Source organism: Notamacropus eugenii, chromosome 2 (assembly GCF_028372415.1).
Source record: "Notamacropus eugenii isolate mMacEug1 chromosome 2, mMacEug1.pri_v2, whole genome shotgun sequence".
Taxonomy (NCBI): domain Eukaryota; kingdom Metazoa; phylum Chordata; class Mammalia; order Diprotodontia; family Macropodidae; genus Notamacropus; species Notamacropus eugenii.
In genome coordinates, this window is record NC_092873.1 from 505,661,563 (window position 1) to 505,686,483 (window position 24,921).

A 24,921-nucleotide genomic window follows, 5' to 3' on the forward strand; every position below is an offset into this window, starting at 1 on the left:
CGGGCCAGGGGTGTGTGATAAACAGCGCCCACCTTGCTCTGTCCATGGCTGGCTCTGGTCCTCTAACAAATCCTGCTTGCCTGATGGTCCCAGCCTCCCTGCCTGGTGAATATTTCATCTGCGGCCTGCACTTCAGGGTGCTCCGGATAATCCCTATTAATTTAAATAATGCCGGGCTAGGCTTATCAAACTATTTATTATTTATCAGCTTTGTGTATTTGTAGCTAACAGGTAGGGGGGCCGCCCGGGACAGACCCACTCCATCACTCTGCCTGCCCGCCCGCCATCGCTCCCGTGCCTTTAATTAGTCATGAGGACTAATAGGCCTCCATAGCCAACACCCTGGGCACCCGGGCACCCGTGGGCCAGGCCCAGGTGGATCCGAGGGGTCTGAGCACCAAGGTCTGATGGGGGTGATGGGAGACGATTTTCAATCATGCCCTTGATCTCTGAAATGTGGGCTTTCTCCCCTTCCAGGCAGAGGACCTCCGAGTCATTGTTTATCCGGCCCAAGCAGGGGCCCAGGAGAATGGAAGGTCCTTGAGGGCAGAGGCCTTCTGCTTTGCCTTTCTATCTCCCAGGCTGCTCCACACAGAGTAGGAGTGTAATCAATGCTCACTGCCTGCTGAATTGAATCAACATTTATAACAAATCCTTCGGTAGGTCCTCTCCTGGAGCCCGGAGAAAGGGAGGCCCCGGCTTAGGGAGAACCCTGGGCTCCCCTTCCTTCTCCTCTGCCTCCCAGTCAGGCTTGATTTGGGCCTAGCTGCCGCTCATGACTCACATCTGCTCCATCTGCCTCCCTAGCCTCGGCTGCCTAGCTCAAGGGAACGCAGGCTTGGCACTGGATGCCTCCTCCAGCCTCAGCTCCAGCCCCAGACAAGCTCCCAGCCTAGGCAGGCTCCTGCCCTCCATGACTCAGGGCTGCAGACCCAAGCCTCGGGGGTGTCACCAAGCCACTGGAGCACATGCCCACATGAGTCCCCAACACTCAGCTCAAATCCCACCTCCTGAGGGAGGCCTCTCTCATGCCTCCCTCAGCCACCTCTCCTGCCATTGCCTCTCAGCTGACCTCCATCTCTATCCTGTGCTGACCTAATTATTAGGCCTAGAGCTCCTGAACCAGCTACAAGGTGGTGCCTCACTTTACCTACCCTGGGGGTAGGTGCTATTATTTCGATTTTACAGATAAGAAAACTCAGAGCGATGAAGTGATCTGCCTAGGGTCACACAGCTAAAAAGTGTTTGAGAATGAATTAGAACTCAGATCTTGCCGATTCTGGGTCCAGCACTGTATCCAGGGTGCCCCGTAGCTGCCTAGTCCTGTATGACAGAGACCATGCTTTTTTGCCTTTCTTTGTATCCTTGGTGCTTAGCCCAGGAACCAGCACACAGGAGGCACTTAGTACATGCTTGCAGGCTAACTGAGGCACAAGTGCATACCTGGGCACATGCTGGCAGCTATCCCCCTGCCCTCCAAGTTCCAAGAATGAGCCAAGTTCAGACATAGTATGGGGGCCAGTCCTGCGCACTGAGGGAGGCAGTTCACTCCTGCACCCAGGCTCCCAGCTGTAACCTAACAGGAATTCCCCTATAAGAGGTCATCCAGTTTCTGTTCCGGGACTTTCAGGGACAGGGAGCTCACCAACTTCCCAGGCAGCCCTTTAGGATAGCTCCAGTCTTAGTGAATTTTCCTGTTCTCAGGACTAAATATGCCCCTTCCCCCATCTGGCCTTGGTTCTGCCTTCTGGGGTCAAGCAGAGGAAGGCTGATTGGCTCCCCTCCCCTCTTCTAAGCCTTCCCTTTCCCAGGCTAACGAGGCTTAGCTCCCTCAAAGGATCCTCCTAGATAATGGTCTTCAGGCCCTCCTCCATCCTGTCTTCCCCTCCCCTGGGATGTCCTCCAGCTCCTCAATGTTACTCTTAACCGACTGCACCCAGGATGAGGGTGTCTGACAAGGATAGAGGTGGCCATGACTCCCCACTCCACCCTTAATGGGACCCAAGGTCCCCTTGGCTTTCTCAGCTTGTGTCATAGCCCTGAACAGTACTGAGCTTCTGTTGTATTGATCAAAATTCTACTAGAGACCCTCCATATTTTTTTGGGAGGAAGAAGTCTGACAAGCACAAAAACTTATACCAGCTCTTTTTGTGGTGGTGGAGAACTGGAAACTAAGGGGCAGCACCAACTGGGGGATGGGATGGCTTAATGAATTATGGCAGTGGAATTGATGGAATACGGTTATGCTGTGAGAAATGATGAAAGGGATAGTTTCAGAGAAACCTGGGAAGACTTGTATGGACTGATGCAGAGTCAAGTGAACAGAACCAGGAGAATTTATATGACAATAGCATCACCGCAGAGACAAACATCTCTGAGAGCCTCAGATCAAGGCAATGACCAGCCATGAACCCTGAGGGCCAGAGAGGGAGGACACTCCCCCACTTCTGGCAGAGACGTGACCAAAGCCTCGAGGGGCACCAGGAGACCTGTGGGAAGTGATTCTGCTTGGCTATTGAATGCTTACAAGGATTTTCATTTTCTTTCTTTCAGCTGGGGAGGTGGGAGGGAGAAAAAGGTGCTTAACAATTGAAAAAATGAATAAATAAATAATAATGACAAACCACCGCCTACTTGTGAGGTCTGGCCGTCTGCTCAGTCCCAGCCCCCTCTGACTGCCCTGGTCTACGTTCGTTTTCTCACAGGGATGGACAACATGACCCCTCCCTGCCCCACCCCAGCTCTCCCAGATGAAAAGATTGACCTCTGGTCAGTCAACAAACATCAGGCCCTTATTGTGTTCTAGCTGCTAGGGAAAGGAAAGGCACAGGCAGCCCCTACCCACACATTAATTTTCTTGCCCAGAAGCTCCTGGGTGCTGGGTCCCAAGGCTCTCTCACTACACCATTCCAAGTAGGCCCAGCCAGGGACTGGGGCTGGAGAGCAGGGACCCCTGGCAACACTTCCAAGTGCTGCTTAAGAACTCACTGTACGCTTGGGCACTGAGGTCACCAAAGACAGAAAGAGCTACTCCCTGTCCCCAAGGTCGGGGGAGATGCTCCACGTACATCGAAGCACCCACAGGCTGCAGACAAGGTAATGGCTAGATGATTGAGGGAAGACCTTTCCAGCTAGAGGCCTCGTGGACTGAAGGAAGGAGGGCATGAGCTCAATTTTAAAGGAAAAGGGATTGTAAATGGCAGAGGAGATGAGGGTGGCCACTGCAGGCAATGCGGACAGCTTAGGGAGGGATGGAAGCACCAAGAAAGCCTGTCCAGCTGCAGCGCAGGAGACACAGAGGGGAGAAGCCAGGATAAGCCTGGAAAGGGAGGGTGGGAACTTTAAACACTCCCTGATTTGAATTCCTGAAGTAATCAGGAGCCAAGGGGGCTTACTGAGCAGAGAAAGGCCAGGGCCAGATCTACAGTCCAAGAAGATGGAACAGAAAGGAGAGCAGATAGGAAGCCACAACAATCGTTCAAGCTACTGTGGGTAGGGGCCTGAGCCAGGGTGGTGGCGGGGGAGTGGAGAGAAGGAGGCAGAGGGGTGGAGGAGAAGAGAGGAGTAGAGGGTGATCTCAGAACCCAGGTGACCCAGAGGATGGGGTGCCTTTGACAGCAGCAGGAAGTTGGGAAGAGGGCCAGGTTTCAGGGGAAAGAGAAAGAGCTCGAGATGCCCTGGGACAGCCAGTGTAATGCGCCTGGCAAACCTGGGGCTCAGGACAGAGGTCAGGGTTGCATGTACAGACCTGGGCATCCTCTGCTCAGGATGACTGAAGCTGTGAGAGCTGATGGGATCTCCAAGGGTGAGAGTGCAGAGGCAGCAGAGCATAGAGCCAGAATGAGCCTTGGGGAGCCTGAATGAAGATCCAGCAGAGAAAGTTGAGAGGGCAAGGCTGAGAGGGGCTGGCTGAGAGCTCTCCTCAGGGTCAGCAGGCTGCAGCCTCGAAGGTCAAATGAGAACCTCTACTCGCAAGGCCTCTAGGGTTCCCTTCAGTTCTGAGAGTTCTGAAAACCCCAAGGCCAGGCTCAGGAGTGGAGGGCAGCGGGGAGGGAGGAAGGTGCATTTGGCCAAGAAACACATAGTAGTAGGTCTAAATCTGAGAGAGACCTTGGAGCCTCTATTTTACAGATGGAGAAACTGAGGCCCAGGACAAGTGACTTGCCAAGGGTCACACAAACAGGATATCAGGGCAGGATTTGGACCTAAACCTTTCTGACTTCTCATGTCTTGGAGCAATAAGGGACACAGAAGGGGCAGCCCCCATCAGTAGAGGCCCAAGGTTGCCCGACAACCCTTCCCTGCCCCTCTGAATGTTTGAGGAGCACCAAGCTGGCGCTTTCCTTCCTGGGCAGTGGCGCATCCAGGAGTGCACGTGGGTGTGGGCCAAAGCTTGGCAATTATGCTCATGGTGACGATCTCCAAATCCATATGTCTTGAGGCTGCCAGTACATCATTGTGTCAAGTCTCTGAATTGGGACATCCATCAGAAGGCCGGCATCATCCCATGTGGCCATCCGGGGTCCGTCTGGGCCAGGAGGCTCAGAGTCGGGGTGGGGGGGAGGCCGGGATGTTGAAGGGCCTGGCCTCTGGAGACGGCTCAGCCCAGGCAAGGCAGGGCCAGGTTGGGGCCTGGGCCAGGGCTGGGCAGGGGCTCTGGGTCGGGCCCCAGGGGGGCAGGGGGAGCCCCCCAGGTGGCTGCCAGGCTCAGTCACTAACACTCTGCGCTGGCTGTTCTTAAAAATTTATGACTCTGTTGAAACATGAAAAATAAGGCGGAGGAGCGATCATTAGCGCGGCCCTGCCCCCCCTCCCCGGCACCCTCGTAAATTGAGATTTATGGCTGCGGCGGGCGGGTGGGGAGGGAGCGGCCCAGGCGGGTGGCAGCGTCACAGCTCTGTCTGTGTCTGTCGGAGGCTTCAGTTTATCACAATCTACACAGATTATGGGGATGAATACAGGGCCAGTCCCTGCTCTGTCAGAGCCTTCTGTAAACAACACAATAAGCAATGAGTCTCCCACGGAAGGGGGTGGCCCCGCTGCGTCCAGATGGGCATCCAGGTGACAGAGGGACACAAGGGGTCCCAGCCCAGGAGACCCGGGAGCCCTCAGCCTGCACTGGGCACCCTGTCAGCCTTGCAGGGGGGCTGAGCAGGGCTCTATCCAGGCAGCTAAGCCTCGGCAGGCCACCCTGTCATGTCCCTTGGCACAGGGAGCCCCACCCTGGCCTCCACCAGCAGGGGAACAATGGCAGCCCCGGGCCTGGGTCCCAGCCCCCTCTGCCCGAGAGGCCTCACTTAGTGCTGTCAGCCCAGCCATTATGGAATTGGGGTTTCATTTACACACTAATTAAACATTACAGCTTGTTCACAATTACAACGCGGGGATGAGGGAGTAACTAATTACTGAGGAAATGAGCTAACATTTATCTCTTGCAGGAGGAGGAGGAGGAGGAGCAGCAGCAGCAGCGGCCCATCCCTGGCCGATGCCCAATGCCCGATGCCCAATGCCCGATGCCTGATGCCCGATGCCCTCCACGGGTCCTCTTTCTAGGGCAGCCTCCCTAATGAGGCCATGGGTGGCAGGCAGGGAGGGCCCAGGCCCCCCTTCCTTACCACCCCACAGCCAAAGGCAGCCCCCACCTTGGAGGAGACCAAGGAGGAGGACGAGGTGGGCTCCACAGCAGGACTGGCCTGGCCAGCAGGCCCTGCACAACTCCTGCCCCAGGAGCAAGGCATGGAGGGGCATCCTGCATCTCAGATCAAGGGCTGGGGCCCCAAGGGGTCTGCGCTACTCATCCCCACATCCATCTCGGCCGCTGGTCGGGCAGTGTGACCTTGATCCCTCTCTCCAGGGAAGAATTAGCATCTGAGCCAAGGCTGTGGAGGGAAGGGAGAGGAGAGGGAAGGATTCCAGCCTCCTCCTTCCCCAGCTCCAGTGCCCACCTCCCTCCCCAGAGCAGGGTCTGGGAAGGGGTGGGGGGCAGAGGAGACTGGAGAATTTAATAATAGTAACACCTCAGTCTCCAAGCTTGTAGCCTTCCTGTCTTTGGGCCAGAGGAAAAAAAGGGAGAAGAAAGGGGAACAGTGGAGAGAGCCTGAACCAAAGGGAGCCGGCGCTCAGAACTGAGCTTCAAAGGGGCCCCGGCTTCTGGGGCCTAATTGTACTGACCCCTGGCCTCCGCCTTCAATCAGTGCTGCTTCCCAGCTCCTGCAGCCTGGCGGCCTCCCCGCCCCTCACCTAACTAGCAGCCATATTCTTCTCATTAGGCCTAAGCCTGGCTGTGGGAGCCCTCCCCACCCCCAAACTGGGATCTTGCGCGCGCACATACACATACACACACACATGTGTGTGTGCGCGCACGTGTGCGCGCACCGAGCTCCACAGCCAGGGGACTGATGGAACAACAGTGGGGTGAGGGCGACAGGGGCCAGATCCCAGGGCTATCAGGGACTTGGGCCTGCCCGTGGCCTCTGGTACCCAGCCCTACTCCGGACAGCCCTCACTTGGCTGAGCTGGTCCCAGATGTTCCCAAGCCTGTCAATTGGTGCTTGTCCCCTGTCCTCTGCATGTCCTTTATGTGTGTGTCTGGATGGCTGTCTGCTTCTGGCTGGGAGCTCCCAAGGGCAGGGACAGGGACGGTGCCCTGCAGCTGTCCAGTGGTCCTGGTGATGGCTGCAGTCAATGCCTGCCACCCTACCAAGGATAAGTGCCACCTGGACCTGGCCTCCATTAGCTCCTGCTCAGCTCAACGTGCCCCAACAGTAAGGAGGGGGTGGGCACAAATGGAGGTCTCCCCATAGCCACTGGTCCACAGCCCAGGCAGCTGGAGGGCATGAACCAGTGTCTCCTTCACTGATGTCCTCCCCATCTGTGGCCCTGGTAGCACCCCACTGGTGTGGGGACAAGAGATTAGGAGGAAGCTAAGCACCTCACTGCCTGGGATGACATCCCAGGGACTCTGTTGGAGGCATGTGGTATCACTCCTGGGCAGGTCTCCCTTTGTTCCAGGGGCTGGTGCTTCAGCAGGGATGAGGGCAGGGAAGTTGGAGGTTGGGTGTTAGACAAGCCACAGCAGGGATGAGAAACAGAGGGACCCAGGCCTGGAGGCCTCCCCAAGTGTCTGCGGGTCAGCCAGGGTGTGGTCCTTGTGTGCTCTGCAGGGAAATCAGAACGACCTTCCAAGGAGTGGGGGCCCAGCTGGCCAGCTCCTCTCTGACATTGTCTCTCACCTTAACCCACTGCTAATGACTTGCGAATATCGACGGAAAAGGGAAAGGGAAGGGCAGTATTGGGGAGGGGACACTGGGGGGGTCAAGAGGCAAAGGGACCGAAATGAAGTTGAGTTATCTGCCATCTGGAGCTGAGCTCCTAATCCTCCAGCCCTGAGGAATCCAATGAAGCCCCTTATCTGCCCTGTCAATCACTGGCCCGTGTGCACGCACACGCGTGGCACACACACAAACATGCACATGTGGGCATGCCCCCCGCCTCCCCAGCCCATTATTCCTCCAGCAGAAGAGTCCGGAGCCGGGGAGCGAGGGCCGGGTCCTGCCAGATGGATGCAATTTGCATAATATCAGCAGCGGAGGCTGCGAGATCAACAGGGGTCAGGGCGCTGACATCTGCACATAGCCTATCTGCGAGCGCTAATTTGGCCGGCATTGATCTGTCTTGCTGATTTCTTTGTCATTTACGTCGGCAATGGTTTGACAGGAGATACGGAGAGAGACAAGGGGAGGCCGGCGGGGGCCGGGGGAGCAGGGAAACAAAGATTGTAGTTACCGATGCCTTTAACACAGACAAAAAGATGAGCTCTGCCTGAGGACGCGAGCAGGCCACTGCAGGACGTGGCAGCTGCTAATTACCCCTGCGCTCGGTGACCCTCTGGGGCCCCAGTGCCGAGGCTAGGGAGGAATGCTACCTCCTGCCCCAGTCCTGCCCTTCCTCTGGACAGCCCCGGGGGAGAGGCAGTCACAGGGTGCACTCCTACACCCTGACCTTGTGCGGCCCCGCTCCCTTCTTCTCTGACACCTCAGGGACCAAGTAGCTTTTCTCCTGATCCCGGCCCCCAGGACAAAGCTATCATCCAAGGAAGCTGAGGACTAGGGCCTAGGGAGGCCGGCAGGCAGGGGGGTCCAAAGGCTCTCCCATCCTCGGGGACGGCTTCCCTTCCTACAGTCTTCTCTGAGGGCCTGCTTCTTGGGGGCCAACCTGCTATAGGATTTGGGAAGCCCCAGCCCTGCCAATGATCACCTGTGGGGCCCTGGACAAGCCAGAGGACCTATCTGGGCCACAGTTTCCTCATCTGCTGGACTATGCCTGTAAGCCTTTCACAATCTGATGAGCACCTTTCTACCCATCGTGTATACGCAAATACTCCTAGTCTATGGCTCAGCCAGGCTGAACTTCCTTCTGTTCTCCACAAGGCATCTCCATCTCCCACCTCCATGCCTTTGCCTCACTCTTTCTCCAGGCCTGAAATGTGCTAGCTCCATTAGAAGGCATGGATACAGGCCTCTTGAGTACAGGGACTGCCTGACTTTTGTCTTTGGGTCCCCAGTGCTTGGCACAGAACAGACTCTTAGGACAGGTTTGCTGAGTGACTGACTGGAATAAAGGCTCACATCCTCCCTCCTGCAGAAGACACCCCTACTCTTCTTTCAGCCTCGGCTCAACAGCCTCAGGGTCCTTGGACTGGGGGTCCACTTTAGGGAGGAGGATTTCCTCCCTCCCAGAAATCCCATGGGCTTTCACTGCAGGAGACCCCTTCCTTGGGACCCCAAAGTGCTCCTTCTCTACAGTCTTCTCTTCTGGCCAGGTCCAGGAAGGGGGCCAGCTGAGCATTGGCTGGCCTGGCCAGCCCATCTTTCTTTGTCTCCCTCCCTCCTTTGTCAGCAGCAGGAGAGAGCCGAGATTCCTGCTCGGAGTCTACATGATCAGAAGGGACCCCCTGCTGGCCAGCTATGGGAGGCGGGGCAGCGGGCAAGGACACGGAGGAGACCGGACAGACACACACAGGCTTTGGTGTACACTAATCCCCTGGCCCGAGGCCCTTCAGAGGGACCTGGCAAACTTCAAGGAAGGGAGGCAAAGGCATCCTTCGACAGAGAGCCTCATTATCCCGCTCCCCCCATGCGGGCGGGCGGGCATGGAGGGAGGGACCGCCATGTGCACAGAAAAGGCTGTCACTGTCCTTTCTTCCTTTGGGTAAAAGCCCATCTCCCTGAGCCTGCCCGCCCCCGTTCCAGGCTGACACCTCTCAAGGCTGCTAATTAGATCCCTGTTGCCTCTCTAATGCACTCTGACAAGCGCCCTCACATGGGCCAGCTGGGTCTTGGCACCGTCTCTGCGGCGTGGACACAGGGTGCCCCCGCACAGGGTCCAGGATTGAGGTCAGTGGGTGCAGCTTCTGTCTACCCCCACCTCCTTTAGGAAGGGAGCAGAGAAGCCCCTGGGGGGGCCTGCCTCTTCCTCCTCAGGCCCTCTCATCCTCCTGTGGATGTTAGCCACACCAAGCCTGGCCCAAACCATTCTGTTCCTCTGTGAATCTCCTCGTGGCAAAGGAGAGAGGATGTGTGAAGGATGGGCCTCAACAGTAGATGAGAATGCTAAGGCTCCCCCGGGCTGAGCCTCATGCTGGAAGGGACCCAGAGGTGTGTGGTCCAAGTCCCACCTGAGGAGGACTCCCCAGGGAGGGAGGACCTGCCAAAGCCTCCGGGTAGCCAGGCTACAGGCCAAGGGCCATGGACCATGGCTAGGAAGGTGTTCCTAAATCTGACTTGGGTACTTTCAACCAACCAGCTCAAAAGCATAGATCAGCTGCTCACTGTGGGCCAGGCCTGATGCTGGGAGAGAGAGACAAAAACAAAGCCATCCCTGGTCTCAAGGAGCTTATACTTGGGAGAAAGATGTGTGTGTATACACACATACACACACACACACACAACATACAGCCTGTTTATATACATCTTTAAGCTCTGAAAAATGTTTTACATGTATTTTGTCTCATCAGATAATGAGATCCTAATAATCCCCATTTTACAGTTGAGGACACTGAGGTTAAAGGGCTTGACTAACATCACACCTAGGTGAAAGTTGAATTCAGATCTTCCTGACTCCTGGAACAGTGAAGAGAGGAGAGAACTGGACCTGACCTGGCATCACAAAGACTTAAATTCAAATCCTGCTTCAGTCACTTGCCAGGTGACCCTGGGCAAGTCCCTTAACCTGTCTGCTCAGTGTCCTCACCTGTGAAAGGATGATGACAAAAGGTGGTTGAGAATAAAGTGAGATAATATTGGTAAAGTGTTTGGCACAGCGCCTGGCCCACAGAAGGCACCATATTATTATCTATCATTGTCCACCATATATTATCCCTTCAAGTAAAGTACACCCATATCCATGGACTGGCAAGTGCTCACACACACACACACACACACACACACACACATATACATACACATTACATACACCATAAATACCAGATCATTTGTCCAGAGCCAGAGGTGGCCTTCTGGGGAAGGAACAGCCAGAAAGGCTTCAACATAGAGTGCAAGGACACTGATAAAAGCTGGCATTGCGAGCATTCAGAAGGTTTGCCCAATGCTTTACAAGTCTGATCTTACTAGAACCTACAACAGCTCTAGCAGGGGGACCAAGGCTGAGGGAGACTGGTCACACAGCTAATGAGGCCAGATCTGAACTCAAACCTTCCTGACTCCAGATCCTGTGCTCTCTCGATTACATTATCAAGATGCCAGTGAAGATACAATTATTTATAATGTGATCATCACATTATAATGTTATATTTTATAAGGTATAGTAAGCCTGGAAAGGTAGGTCATGATCATATTGTAAGGGACTTTGGGAGGTGACAGTCCCTGGAGTTTCTCAAGGGTGTGGTGGCACAGTGGCACAGTGGCATGGTCAGACTTTCACTTTGGGAAAATCAGGCTGGAGAGAGAGGAGGCTGGAGGCAGGGAGCCCAATGTGGAGTCTTTGGCAACAATCCAGGTGAGAGGGAATAGGTGGGGGCCAAGTGTGGAGAAGGGGTCAATCAGAGAGAGGCGGAGACCAGGACAAAAGGATGACTGAGTGGAAACACAGGAAGAGGGAGGAGTCAAGGATGACTTGGAAGCTTTGAACATGGGTGAACAGGAGGATGGCTGACCTCTCCATGGAAATAAGTGAGCACGGGAAAGAGGATAAGTTCTGTGTGGGCAGGCTGAGCTTGAGAGGCCTGTGGGACATCCAGTTCAAGATGCCTACCATCTTGAACAAGAGCTGTACGGTTCTGAGAGAATCTTGGGTTGGGTTTAGAGGTCTGGGAATCCCCTGCGAGGAGAAGGCTTTGGAACATAAAGGGAGTCCAGAAAAGATGCCTGGGGGGGACACCTCCATTCAGGGGCTAGAACATAGCTGATGAGCCAGCAAAGGGGGTAAGGGGGCACCAGATGGGGGGACCAAGAGCAGAGGCACAAAAACCCCAGAGAGAGGTAGAAATCTGCAGGGTTGCTAGGTCACGGGAGCTGGGGTTACAGTGGATGGTGCATTGAACTTGGAGTGAGCCAGCAACCTCGGAGAGTCTGGTTTCCACTGCCCAATCAGGCTGGGAGCCAGACTTCAACAGGACAAGAAGTAAGAGGGGAGGAAGTGGAGGCAACCAGTGTGGACAACTTAGGTCATTAGCTTGAGGGAATTAGCGGATTTTTTTTTAAGGATGGTGGGAATTTAAGGCATACCTGTAGCAGAGAATGAGCAATTCAACAGGGAATGATTTCTGTTTAGAGACAATTGTAGGGGTGACTGCCAGAAGATAGGAGTCCTCAGCCATTCCAGTTGAGGCCTCCTTCCAAGCTTGTGGCCAAGTTTTTTGGTTCCTGCCTTTCCACCATTAACAATTCCTAATCGTGGAGCCCACCAGAAGAGCATGAGAGACATCCAGGGAATGACCAGTACGTCTATGGCATTCAAGAGGAAGCCCAGCTAGGTGGACGTGCCTCATGGCTGTTGGGGATCCCCACACCTTTCACAACAGCCTTGTAATGGCCAATCTAATGGTTCTCTCGTGATTCAGTTTTTTTAACTACCCAGTTTTTACTGGACCCTTCTAGTGTCCCACCATAGATGATGCCCAGAAAGTCAGAAGAGTTTCTACAACGTCCTGGGGAGCCCAAGCGATGGGCAAACTTGGAGGTAGTACAAGGGAGTGGGCTGGGGACAAAGAATTCAGCTGAAAGCATTCCAAAGCATTGCTGGAAGTTAGACAGGATCCTGGGGTCACAGGATCAGAGCAGGTAGGAAGCCACATTATTGGTCATTGAGGTCAGTACCCTCTCAACCAGAGAGGTCGCCTGTGCAGTCTGCCCAAGGTCATACAGAGACTGACCTCACCTTCTCTGAAGCCAAACCCAGCATTTGTTCCACCACCTGAAGGAATGGCTCAGACTTGGCTTCATGGAAGCAGCAGCACTTGGAAGGATCAGGGAGGGTGGAGCTGAGGGACCCCTCTGGACAGGAGGCCATCCTCTGGTTTCTGACCTAGAATTGGACGGACCACCTTCTTTACCAGCTGGGCTCCCAAAGACTCTCAGGCCGTGTCCTCTCTAAGGACAAAGACTGGCCCTCAGAGGAGTGCCTGAGGCCACCGCCTCTTCATTCCTTCTGCGGCCTCTCTCTGGTCTTATTCTCCAGGTGTGGGAGTCTCTCCCACCATGCCTCCAGCTCACCTCCTCTGAAATCCAGTGGCATGGACCTCTGCCTCCCCTGCTCCATTTCCTAGCCATGAGCATTCTCTTTGGCCTGGGCCTCTCTCCCTCCTCATCTCAGCTTCCTGCCCTCCATGGGAAGCCTTTTCCGATCCCTTTGTGTGCACTCACCTTCCCTCTATCAACCCTGTTTAGAGCCTGTTTGTCCTCAGCTGTTTGCTCGCTGGCTCTCCCACCACACTGGGAGCTCCTTTCTTTGTATCCTCAGTCCCAGCACCAAACCTGGCACACAGTAGGCACTCATTACTTTTCCTGGAACCAGTCTTTGTCCCTCCTACTGTCCCTGCCTTTATCATTTACCTAATGCACAGACAGGTCTGGTTGAGTCAGGGGCCCCTTGCCTCGACCTGGCATTCAAGGTCCTCCACAAGCTCATCCCATTCTACATCCCTCCCAGCCTGGCTCCCTACACCCCAGCCAGAAGAGGCATCTCACTCCTGGCACATCAGGCCTTACCCCTGCTGGACAAGACCAGCCCAGGGGAGAGCTCTGGTGGCAGAGCTATATGCCAGGGCAGCTTAGCTGGGTGCCAAGGGTCCACAGCACCCCTCCCTGGCAAGGCAGCTCCTTGAGTAGTTCATTATGATTGTGTCACCAAGTACATATGCCTGAGTGGACAGTGATGGGCGATGACCCCTGACCCAGGGACTGGGAGACAGTCCCCATCAAACTCCCACAGTGAGACCCTTTTAACACGCACAGTGAACTCAGCGCATGGAGAGTTGGAGCTCATTAAAACAGCCAACTCTGTGAGCACGCCATTAACCTCGCTGCTCCAAACTCATGCCTTGCCATCTCCTCCTCTCCCCAGTCTAATTAGTGCCCCAAGCTAGCCCCCTCCCACCTCCAGCACCCTTTCCTCCAGAGATGGGGTGGGAGCGGCCACTGACCCTCTCAATGGGTGAGGTGTCCCTCGTGGACCTTGGGGGACAAGGAGATGCGGGCAGAGCCAGATCTTAGGCAGTCTATTTGGAGGACCCCATTAATAGGCATTGTGGGCCCAGGTTCCTAGACCCAGGTGGAGGGACCAAGGGCCTTTTAACTGAAAAGCAGGGCTAGTGGCTGAGCCTAATGAGGCAGCCATTAGTGGCATCATAGAGGAGGGGGGAGGAAAGGGAAGCGATGGGCACAGGGCAGGCCAGGGAAGCTATGCCTCCGGTGCCACAGAGGGAAGGCAGGGGAACACCCTGCCGGGGACCCTTCTCCTGCTGGAGATTCTAGGAGAAGAGGTGCAGCCTATGTGTTATGCCTGACTACCCACGTGGCACCCTATGCTGCCCCAAACTGGTGGAGATGAGGAGGGAAGGAGGCAGGGATGGGCATCAGCTAGACAGACTGAAGAAGCCAGGGAGGAATGGTAGCATCAGAAGGTCTGCATGGTACCTGCCCGAGGAGCCCCTCCACAAGGCAGTGAGCCAGTAACTGGCTGCCCAGCTGCTATTCTGGACCTCTGGGGTGAGGATGTCACTGCCTCTGGAAGCAGCCCATTTGTTCTGGTCAGCTGTGACGGTCAGGAGCTCCTTCTTTTATCCACTCGAAATGGGCCTCTGCCACCTCTGCCCCTGCGCCACAGAGGACAAGCCTCATCCCCCTTCCAAATGACCCTCTGGGTGGCCCCTGACCTGCCTCTTCTCCACACCAATCACCTGCAGTGTCTCTTCACGTGGCTTGGTCACCAGGGACTGAACCCCAGGCCTCAGAAATGCTCTGGCCAACACCACCAGAGCCCAGCCAGACTTCTGGAGACCTGCCTGCCACAAGGGCCACACCTTATTGCTCACCTTCCTCCGGGCATCCCCTGCCACAGATCCTCTGCCCAGGCCTACCTCCTCCTCTTCTCACCATCCCTGTGGTAGGGAGACTCTGGCTGCAGAATGACCCTACTCCCTCACAGAAGACCCCCTTCTGCCTGCTTCCCCATTTCCTTCCTGCCACACCCCAGATTTGCCAACCCTTCTCTTGTGCCCTCTGACCTCTCTCTTTCTAATGACCAGTCTCTTTCATTCCTTCAACCCCTTCCTCTTTTGCTCCATTCATCTTTCATAAGATCAGATCATCCTGTCTGGCCTCTTGGTTTCATCTTCTCTTGTGCCCCCCAACTCACTGGTCACGGTGGGAGAGTCAGAATGCTCCTTGTTCCTCATTGCACAATGCACGAGTCAGAAAGCCCTGAATTCAAATCCAGCCTTAGACACTTACTAGCTGTGTGACCCTGGGAAAGTCATCTCTGCATGGTATGAGGGAGGACATGATAGATGCCCCTCCTAAGCTCTCCCCCTCAGGCCTCATGGCATAGCATGGCATCTGAATGGGTTTCCATTCATCCACAGGGACTTTCTGCTGCATATGCCATCATGCCTACAGCAGCCCTGGGCGTAGGTCCCACTATCCCCACTTTGCAGGCAAGGAAACTGAGACTTGTTCAGTGGTACACAGTCCAGGAAGTGTCAGAGACAGGCCTTGAACTCAAGCCCCACCAACCCCAATTCCAGTGAAGTGTCCTCTCACCCCAGCTGTTTTCCTCTAAGAGAAAGAGGGAGGAGGGAGGCACCCAGCTCAGAGGCTCATGGGAGACACAGAGTGGTCAGGGACCACCAGTCGAGCCAGCTTGGGCACAAGCAGTGGTAAAGGCCCAGGCACTGGGCACACCCACAGACCTTGCCTCAGGGAGCTGACACTCATTGAGGGAGAGAAACCCATACAGAAGCACAATGTGGAAAACTCTTGAGTTGGGAGCCAGAGGGCCTGGGTTCAAATTCTGGCTTTGACCTTGGGCATGTCCCTTTAAATCTCTGGGTCTTCATTTCCTCATTTGTAAAAATGAGAGGCGAGGATATGATGATTCTCCCGCCCCCTCCCCAACTCCCCCAGCTCAAAGTCTATGCTCCTAAAGGAATAAAAGATGGTTTTGGGGAAGGGGAGAATCTGCTAATAACCAGGCACATCTGGGAGGCCCAAGCATGATGGGAGTGGGGGGGAATGGATAGGAGGAACACACCTGAGCTGAGCCTTGTAAGAAGCCAAGGACCCTGGGAGATGGAGGTGAGGAGGGAGGGCATTCCAGAAGTGGAGAGAACACAGAATCTAAGGGTTGGGATATGGGGGGTGGAGGGCGATCCTCTAGAATACATTTAGAAAGGCTGGCTAGGGCTCCCAGGACCTGGCCTGGGGCGATGGGGGCCACTGAAGGCTTCTGGACAGGAGAGTGATGTGGTCAGGAGTCAGCTAGAAGGGTGGAGTAGAGGCCTGAAAAAATGCCATCAGATTGAGCAGCTGTAACACGGAGGACCCTGGAGAGGCGTTTCATTTGAAGGAAAGCCAGATTTCAGGAACGTGTAAGAAAGAGGAGAGAAGGCAGAAGCCATGGGTGAAGATGAATCTTGGGAGGATCCGGCTGTAAAAGGGAGGATTCAAACTGAAATATTGGATTACAAAGACATTTACATGTTTACTATGTGCCAGGTACTGTGTTAGACTTCTCAGGGTATCAGTCATCCCTGCCTCTGCTGGATCTGGCCCCTCTCCTCATGTCTGGAGGCAGCAGAGGAAGAGCCAGGAGATAACAAGACTGATGGTGACCAAGGGAAGGAGAGAGAGCGAGCTTGTGGGGTGGACTAGGGCAGGGGCAATGTGGGCCTTTGGCAAGGAAGACAGTGGGAGCAGAGGTGTGGAAGAGGGGAAAAGAGAAAGCTCACAATGAACAAGGGCCATGCTCCAGAGCTTTACGCTGATTGTCTCATTTGATCCTCAAACCAATCTGTGAGGTAGGTGCCATTTTACAGTTGAGGAAACCGAGGCAGACAGGAAGTGTGAAACATAGAGACTGAATAATAGACATGATGATACGATTAAGGCATTTTGCAGTTTTGGGGGAGATTGCAGACTATTCTGGGTGGAGTTGGGGTGGAGTGGAGGAGTAACTTGTGGGAATTAGGTAGACTGAGAAACGGGTGAGGGCATTTGATGGAACATCCCCATGTATGAGGAAGGCAGGGCCTGTGGGTGTGCCCAGTGCCTGGGTCTTCACCACTGCTTGTGCCCAAGCTGGCTTAGCTGGTGGTCCCTAAACACAACACTCTGTGTCCCATAAGCCTCTGTGCTGGGGGGGTCCCTCATGTTTGGGGTGTCTCTCTCTCCCCTCTGCCTCCTAGAGGAGAGCTGCTGGGGGACACTTCAGGGGAATTGGGGCTGAGGGGACTTGAGTTCAGCCCCTGCCTCTGATGCTTACTGATAGACCTAGGTCAGGGTGCTCTACAGGGCAGTCCGAGCACCATGACGTGGGGAGAGTGAGACTGGAACACAAAACCATGACCTGCCCCTTGGGGAAGCTCAGTCCTGGTCCTTATTAACTTTTAATGGTCAGAATGGCAGAAACTAATGCCAGGAGTCATGGTGGACTTGCTAGGTGACATAGTGGATAGAGTGCTGGGTCTGCAGTCAGGAAGACTCATCTTCTTGGGTTCAAATCCAACCTCAGACACTTACTAGCTGTGTAACCCTGGGCAAGACACTTCACCCTGTTTGCCTCAGTTTTCTCATCTGTCTCAGTTTTCTCATCTGTCAAATGAGCTGGAGAAGGAAATGGCAAACCACGCCAGTATCTCTGGCAAGAAAACCCCAAATGGGGTTACAGAGAGTTGGAGAACAACATAATGGACCACAAACCTAACAGAAAATTCTTCCCCTGTCTCTTATACTCTTTGCCTTGGGGAAAGGGATGTGGGAGTCCTAATTAGGGCACACACATATCCCGACTGCTGGGATGGGCCATGTCCTTGTCTGGTGAAAAACATAGGCAGGTGCTGGGTAAAGGGGCAGAATCCCTCTTGATACCAGTCCCTTGGTGGGTACAGTGACCTGGAGTCAGAAAGACCCTGGGTTCCAATGCTGCTTCACTTACCAGCTGTAGAACCTTTTACCTCTTTCAGCCTCAGTTTGCTCATCTACAAAATGGGGATAAACTCCATCTTTACCCCATGCTGCCTCCACTCTGGTCATCTCTGCCCTGGGTTTCCTGGCTCTCATGGGCGAGCTTCCCTGTGAGCTGCCCACATCCAGCCTGCCCCCCACACCCCGCCCTGGCCTGGTCTGCTCCCCTTTCATGAGCTCCCTGAGGGCAGGGCTGTCTTACTTACTTATATTTGCACCCCCAGGTACCGAGCACAGAGCGTGGCATATTGCAAGGGCTTAAGCAATATTTTATTGAGGCAGCTAGGTGGCGCAGAGGAGACTGCAAAGCTCAAACTCAGGCGCTGAAAGGCTCTGGGCAAATAGCTCAGCCCATGCCAGCCTCAGTGTCCTCAAATGTGAAAGTGACAGCACAAAAGGACCCTTCTTGCTTTCCTTCTTTTTTCCCTCCCTCCCTTTTTCCCTCCCTCCCTTCGTCCCTCCCTCTCTCCCTCCCTCCTTTTCTTCCTTCCTTCCTTCCTTCCCACCCGCACAACAAGGTCCATATCGAATCACAAAGCCTTTTGGGATAGTCAAAGCTCATGACTGGCCGCATCCTCTGCTGATGCTACTGACCTTGGACCTCTGTACCTGATGGGGTCTGGCCACTTCTATGGGAGCCGGGAGGCAGGGAGCCTTATCTCATGCTCACGCAGGACAAAGACTCTGCTCCTGCCCCCGCCGGAGAGCAGAGAGGACCCAGGGCATAGCCCATATGTGCGTATGAGTGTACCTGCCTGCGTGCGGTCAAGAACAGGAGGCCCTGAATTTCAGGGAGCATGCAGTGGGGTCCTCTCGCCCCCCACACCCTCTACATCTGAGGACCACGTTCTCATGCCGCCACCGCCGTCAATAATGCAGCCAGAGTCATCGCTCAGAAGGACCTTACTAATTAAAAGCTGGTGAGGTTTAAATAATTCATCTCCTTAACTCGTATCGATCCCAGAGTTTAGTGGCCAGAGCCTTGAAACAATATTAAACAGCTCCCTTCAGGAGCAGAGCTGGCGGCACTTTCTCCAAGGAGGTTTCCCCCAGTCCCCCTCCCCTGAGCAGGGACATGAGGCGGCAGGCAGCCAGGGGTGGGGGGCTCCCTATAACATTGTCACCCATTGACCCTGAGCCCCAACCTCCCAAGCCTCCGCCAGAAGAGGCTGGTGGCCCAGGGAGGTTCAGAGCTCCCCAGATCCCCATCCCCCCAGTCACCCCAAAGATCTGCAACAAGAGAGGCAGGGCTGGAGGGCGGGTCAGAAAAGGTGGGAGGAGGGGGAAGGGGGGGCAGTGAAGGACAGGAGTGGGTGAGAGAAGCTGGGCTGGGGTGAGGTAGACACTGACCGATGCCGCTGTGAGGCCGTCCTATGTGCTGAAGGTTGAGGCCTTTGTTCATGTCTAGTAGTCCATTCTTGGGCCAGCTGCCCATGGCAAAGCTGTAAGCCTAGAAGAGAGGAAGAGACTGGTCAGTGAAGGCACAGACTGCAGTTTCCCACACCCACATCACCCCTCTTCCCTCTCCTGAGGGGCCCCACTCCTCAGCCAGGGCCCAGTCAGTAGGGAAGGGTGGCCCAGAGTGGATCAGGGAGAAGTTGGGCCTGGGGCTGGAGAGTCCTGCCAGTCTGTGAGCCAAGCTTGGGCCCACATAATTAATGGTAATTAATAGCACATGAGGTGGGTCCTGGAGGGAGGTGATTAGCAATTACAACTCCTAATTAAGTCAATGCCTAATTCCCAGCCCTCCTGCTGTGTACACAGCCCTTTCCCCCCCTCCTCTTTTCTTCTTCTCACAAGCTGAGTGGGTCTGATGCTTCCTGGCCCCTCCCTCCCCAGTCCTCACTCCCACCCCCAGCACCTAGGGCAAGCCCCATGACAGGAGCGAGACCTGCAGCTGGAAGGCGAGCACAACTGCCCGTTTACTGGCTTCTCCCAAGGGGGACCCCAGAAAATTCCAAAGAAACTGCTGGGGTCTTGGGGAATGGTGGGCTGCTTCTAGTGGGTCTACAGGCCTAGAATTCCTTCCACCAATTCCTCCCAGCCCTGGGGGTCAGCATCTGTGTTCACAAGACTTAGGACAGAAAGCCCTCCCCTCCTGGCAAACAGGAGGCACCTGATAAATGCCCGCCCAGCTGGCATATCATCTGTGATAAGGCTGTAAGCTCTTCATAGGGGAGCTCACAGTATGAAAGGATGGCTGAAGCAGAAGGTAGGCCTGGGGGCTCTGCACTTGTGGCAGGTGATGGAGAGCTGGGCCTTAAAGGGAAGGAATGGCATCACAGGCAGGGGGAACAGCACGGACAAAGGTGTAGAGACAGGAAAAGCTCTGTGCAAGAGCAAGTCAGAAATGAGGGGAGGAGAGGGGAGCTCTAAGGCAAAAGCAGAAGGTAAGGGTATGGATAGCCTGGAGGGCCTTGAATGACAGGCTGGGGAGGTTCCTGGCCTGGCTGGGTCTCCCCAGATGGGCAATGCCTCTATCTCATTTTGTGTTGAGGGAGGGAATAAGCATTTATATGGCGCCTACCATGTGTCATTGGGCTAAGGTGCTTTTTACAATATTATCTCATTTGATCTTCACAATGGCCCTACAAGACAGGCGCTATGAGGAAACTGAGGCAGATAGAGGTTAAGTGACTTGCCCAGGGTCACATAGCTAGGAAGTGTCTGAGACTGGATTTGAACTCGGGTCTTCCTGGTCACAGGCCCAGTGCACTAACCACTGCACCACAGTTGCCTCTAAGTCTCTCCTTCTGGTTGATCCCAGAGCCCCCATGTGCACTGTTCTACCTGCCAGGAATCAAGGTCATCATCAGTCAGGTCTTTGGACTACCTGAGAAAACTCCCTAAGCAGCCCCCGTGTGTGTGCGTGTGAGTGTGTGCATGTGCGTGTGTGTGTGTGTGTGTGTAGGGGGGTTGTCTCTGCTCCCTGATGAAGGTCAAGTGCACACTTATGCATATTCAAAGCCCAGTGCCCATCGATCTGCTGTTAATTGTTTTTCCTGGGGTTGGGGAAGGAAGTGCCAGGGGCATCGATCTGCTCCCCCCAGTCCCCCAGCTCCTCTCTCCCTTCTCCCTACACCTCCTCGACCCTCTTGGGGGCTCTGGGGGCAGGAGAGGGGAGGGTCACACCTCCCCCCCACTCTCCACCAGGGTCTGCAGGGGGCACTAACCCTGCTCAGCTTTAAGTTGCTGACTAGATTACCCCCGACCCCCCCACCACATCAAGAGAGATGCTGTGGTGTTTAATATTTAAAGGGAGCCTTTAATCTTTAAACAGCAAAGTTCGGCTCCTGACTGTTAACTCAGCACTGAGGGGGAGGAGGGGAGGTTAGAGGGGCTTCTCTGGGGCTACGAGGGTCACAGTGAGCCCTGGGCTGCAAGCACACAGCAGGCAACCCGTGGCAGGGGGATGGCAGCAGTGGCCTCAATTGGGGAGCCTGGGTCAGATCTAGCTTCTCCCATCCAGTAAGCAGGGCTTGTGCCCACTTCCAAGATGGCTGGGAGTCGTGTTTCCAGCCCAGCAGGGCAGCAAAGCAGCAAGCCTGGGCAGGTGGAGAGGCTGGCACAGGTCAATGGGGACCAAAGCAGATGATCACGGCCAGAGGTGGGGAAGAGTCCTGGCCCCAAGGCTTCAAGAGGAGGGCAGCCTGTTATCTAGCTAGAGCAGGGCGCCTGAAGCCTCTGGGACACTAAGGGAGAGGGTGCTCAAGGGACCCTTGTAGAGGAAGAAACTGAGGCTGGAGAGGCCCAGGCTCCTGCCAAGGTCACCCCACTAGGAGCAGTGATGATAAAAGAGTAATTGTTCCTACAGATTTCCATGGCCTGCTTTCTAAGAGTCTGAGGGGGACCCAGTCTCCCTGACCCCAGGCCTTAGAGCTCTCTCTATCATGGCAGAGGCCCAAAGAGCCCCAGGGTCTGGGGGGCTGGCAGAGCTTGGAGGGAGATGGGTGGGGGGCCAAGGCTGGCATGACTTCATGTGGTCTGCAGCAGTCTCTGGTGGCACGGGCTAACTGGACTTGCTTAGCAAAGGGATGGGTCGGGCCAGGCTAATGTGGTGGGTTCTGGGCATATCCTGAGGCAAGAGGGGGGTCATCTTGCTTGGGGGGCAGGGGGACTGGGCAGCACCCTGGCCTGCATTCATTTGTCTCCAATGCCAAATTCTTTCATGTTGCCTCTAATCAGGCCTTAGGAATCCTTACAATGGGTGGGTGGGAAAGGAGTGGTCTACCAGGGAGAGCTTCCTGGTGGTAGCCTTGCTTGGCCCCCATCCCTCACCCCCACTCCCCACCAAGGAAGACACCTAAGAACCCCATTTCTGAAGCCTTGGCTCAGGCAGTAGGCCCCCGGCATGGGCAGGCCTGCAGGGCTCGGGGGTCGGCCTCCTGAACTCAGGGTGGTCACGTCTCTGGCTGGCCCCGCTCAGAGCTGAGCAGTGGAGGGAGAAGTGGGGGCCCTGCCCAGCTTTCAAGTACTTTAAAATCACTTACAAAGGCAGGATTAAACGATCAGAAATTCCATTTAATAGGACAAATAAAGAAATAACCATCTACTCTATCAGCCCTGAGAAGGCAAGCTGGGTATTTTTTTTTCCTCTAAAAAGGAAAAAAAGGAAGGAAGGGCGGAAAAAAGAAGGATAATGTGTGTTTACTCAAGCAAAGAAAAAAATATTTAAGTGATGTCGGCGAGAAGATTGCAGTAACTAGTGAAGAATAACATCGTCTGCTTTGCTGTCAAATCACACCCGAATTTCAGTAATAGATTCTCGTCTGACACTCAATTCAATTCGAAGGTGATCCTGCTTTATCCCAACACATCAAATATTAAACACGCGTATTAGCAGGTGCCGAGCCGCTTCCCAGCTTAGCCACGACGCACCCAGCCCGGCTGCGCTCTCTCCCGCCTCTCTGGGGCCTCAATGTTATCGGCTGACAGAGGGACCCTTATCCCAGGCATTTGGGGGGGCTGCTGCAGACACGGACAGCAGCAGAGGAGGAGTCCCCTTTATTCCCATTATTGTCACCGGATTATCGCCAAAGATCCCCCACACCAGGGGGCTCAGCTGAAGGAGAGAGGGAGAAAGGGAGGAGAAAGAAAAGAGAGGAGAAAAAGAAGAAAGAGGAAAGGAGAATGACAGATGAGGAGGGAGGGAGAGAGAGAGAGAGGGAGAGGGAGAGAGAGAGAGGGAGAGGGAGAGAGAGAGAAAGAGAGAGAGAGAGAGAGAGAGAGAGAGAGAGAGAGAGGAAGGGGAGAGGAAGGGAGGGAGAGAGAGGAAGACAAGAGGGAGGCAGGGCAAGGCGGCCCCCAGTCAGCTCTCTCGTCTGACTGATGCCTTTCAAGAAGGGCAGTCTAGCTTGTCAGAGCCGGGGTGGAGATGAATGTGCACATCTCGGCAGCAGCCCATGGCTGTCATGCTGGGCAGTTTTACATTCCCAGATAAGGCACGGTCACCCAAAGTGTCCGTGACCCGGCCCATGGGCTGGAAGCAGCATGGCCCTTGTGTTCCTGGCCGTCTGCTAAGTGCCTAACAGGACAAGTCTGATTTTTTCCAAACACCCCTTTCGTCCAGGCCTCTGCTTCCTAGAAGGGTTCAAAACGACATGAACAATGATTAATCTGAGCTGCTCTGCATCACAGGTGGCAGGGGGTGCAACATGGAAAGAGCATCAAATTGGGACTCCCAGACTTGGCTTCTGATGCACGCTCTGCCCCTCACTCCCCTCCCTGGGCCTCAGTTTCCTCATGTGTCAGATGAGAAGGTGGGCCTCTAATTCTAAGGTCCTCTCATCAAATACTAAGCCAGTTGACCCCCTGCCCCCTGCCCTGTGCCTGGCCAGAGAGGCTGCTGTCTCCACTCTCCATTCCCAATTAGAATAGTCCACAAACAGAAGGGATGCTTCCATGAACTGCCAAGTATTGATTAAGTGTGTCTTACTGTGTGCCTGGCCCTGTGCTGATCACTGGGGCAGATTCTGACAAAGACAGCCAACACGTCCTCTCTGGGAGCTAACATGCGAATAGGGGAGACCACCTACACAGACATGGACCTGCACGGAATACGTACCAGATGAATACAGGGTAGTAGGTGGGGAGGGCACTATTAATCAGAAGCACTTATTGATTGCCTACTGCATGCCTACCTAGCCATGCACTATGTGCTGAGGCACAGAGACAGAAAAAAACTGGTCCAAGAAGCAGAGCCTGGAGCCCAAGAGCACACAGCTGTCTGTGCCTGGGGTGGGGGATGATGGAGTTAGGCCCTGAAGGGTTAGTGAGAGGGAAAGCACAGGGCTGCTATGGGGGGGGGGGGGGGGGGCGGGAGGTGGGGAGGGAGGTGAGTTCAGGCTGGCAGGTTTGGCTCTAATTGTGCAGGGCTTTAAAGGTCAGGGTGGAAGGGTCCAGCCCTCAGATACCACATGGGCACAGAACAACATGGCCAGGTGGCCTGATCCCCCACCCCAAGTGAGGGCCTGCTTATCTCCCTCCCTGCATCAAGCAGAAGCTGAAGTTCCAGGGCTGTCACCAAGTTACAAGCACAGCATGGGCAGGCCATGGCCCACCCAACCTAGGGGTCGGGGCCTAGACCAACAGGAAACAGGTTGAGGCTGGGGGTCACCATGACAGCAAGCCCCAAACTGGAGTGGGAGCACAAGCAAGATGACCGTCTACGGTAGACATTGACCACCCTAAGGCTGGGCCCAGTGGCTTTCAGAGTCCCTTCTATTTTGAAGTCCTATAAATTGATGATCTCTGGCTTTGTCCCGGCCAAGGCTAGTGGTCAAGGTGAGGGCACACTTGGGGTGGCTTGGTTCAGAGTGGTGAAGGCCCCCTCCTAGCTCAGCCCCGACCACCTTTTCCCCATACCCTGCCACTTCCCTGCCATACATCTGGGGTTAACAGGCAGGGCTGAGGTCACCAGACAAATGGAAAGGTGGGGGATTTGGATTCCAACCTTGACTGATCCTAGCCACCACAGTGATGACTCTGGGTGGGTCACATCCCCTCCCTGGTCCTTAATTTCCTCCTGCGGGTTCCCTGTGTTCCAGCAGCCTGGGCTCTTCGGCCCCTGCTCCCACCTGCTGGCCCAAGGTGGGTAGGCGCAGCACATCTCCCCCTACACAAACACTTGCCCGCCTTGTATCTAGATTTCACTCCCCCCCTCCACCTCCCTGCCCCCCAGGTCTCAGTTTAATTTCCGTGCCTAGGCTGGGAAGCAGGTGCC

General features: G+C 54.9%; 1 protein-coding gene across 6 annotated transcripts in view; it reads right to left on the reverse strand.

Moving 5' to 3' along the window:
* The window catches only part of ERI3 (ERI1 exoribonuclease family member 3), a 180,393-nt gene that overhangs the window by 18,636 nt on the left and 136,836 nt on the right, over positions 1-24,921 (reverse strand). For all 6 annotated transcript variants that reach the window (XM_072649184.1, XM_072649187.1, XM_072649189.1 and 3 more), the window contains one exon: positions 19,050-19,149. In XM_072649184.1, coding sequence (XP_072505285.1) covers positions 19,050-19,149 — 100 coding nt within the window. The remainder of the gene's footprint in view (positions 1-19,049; positions 19,150-24,921) is intronic.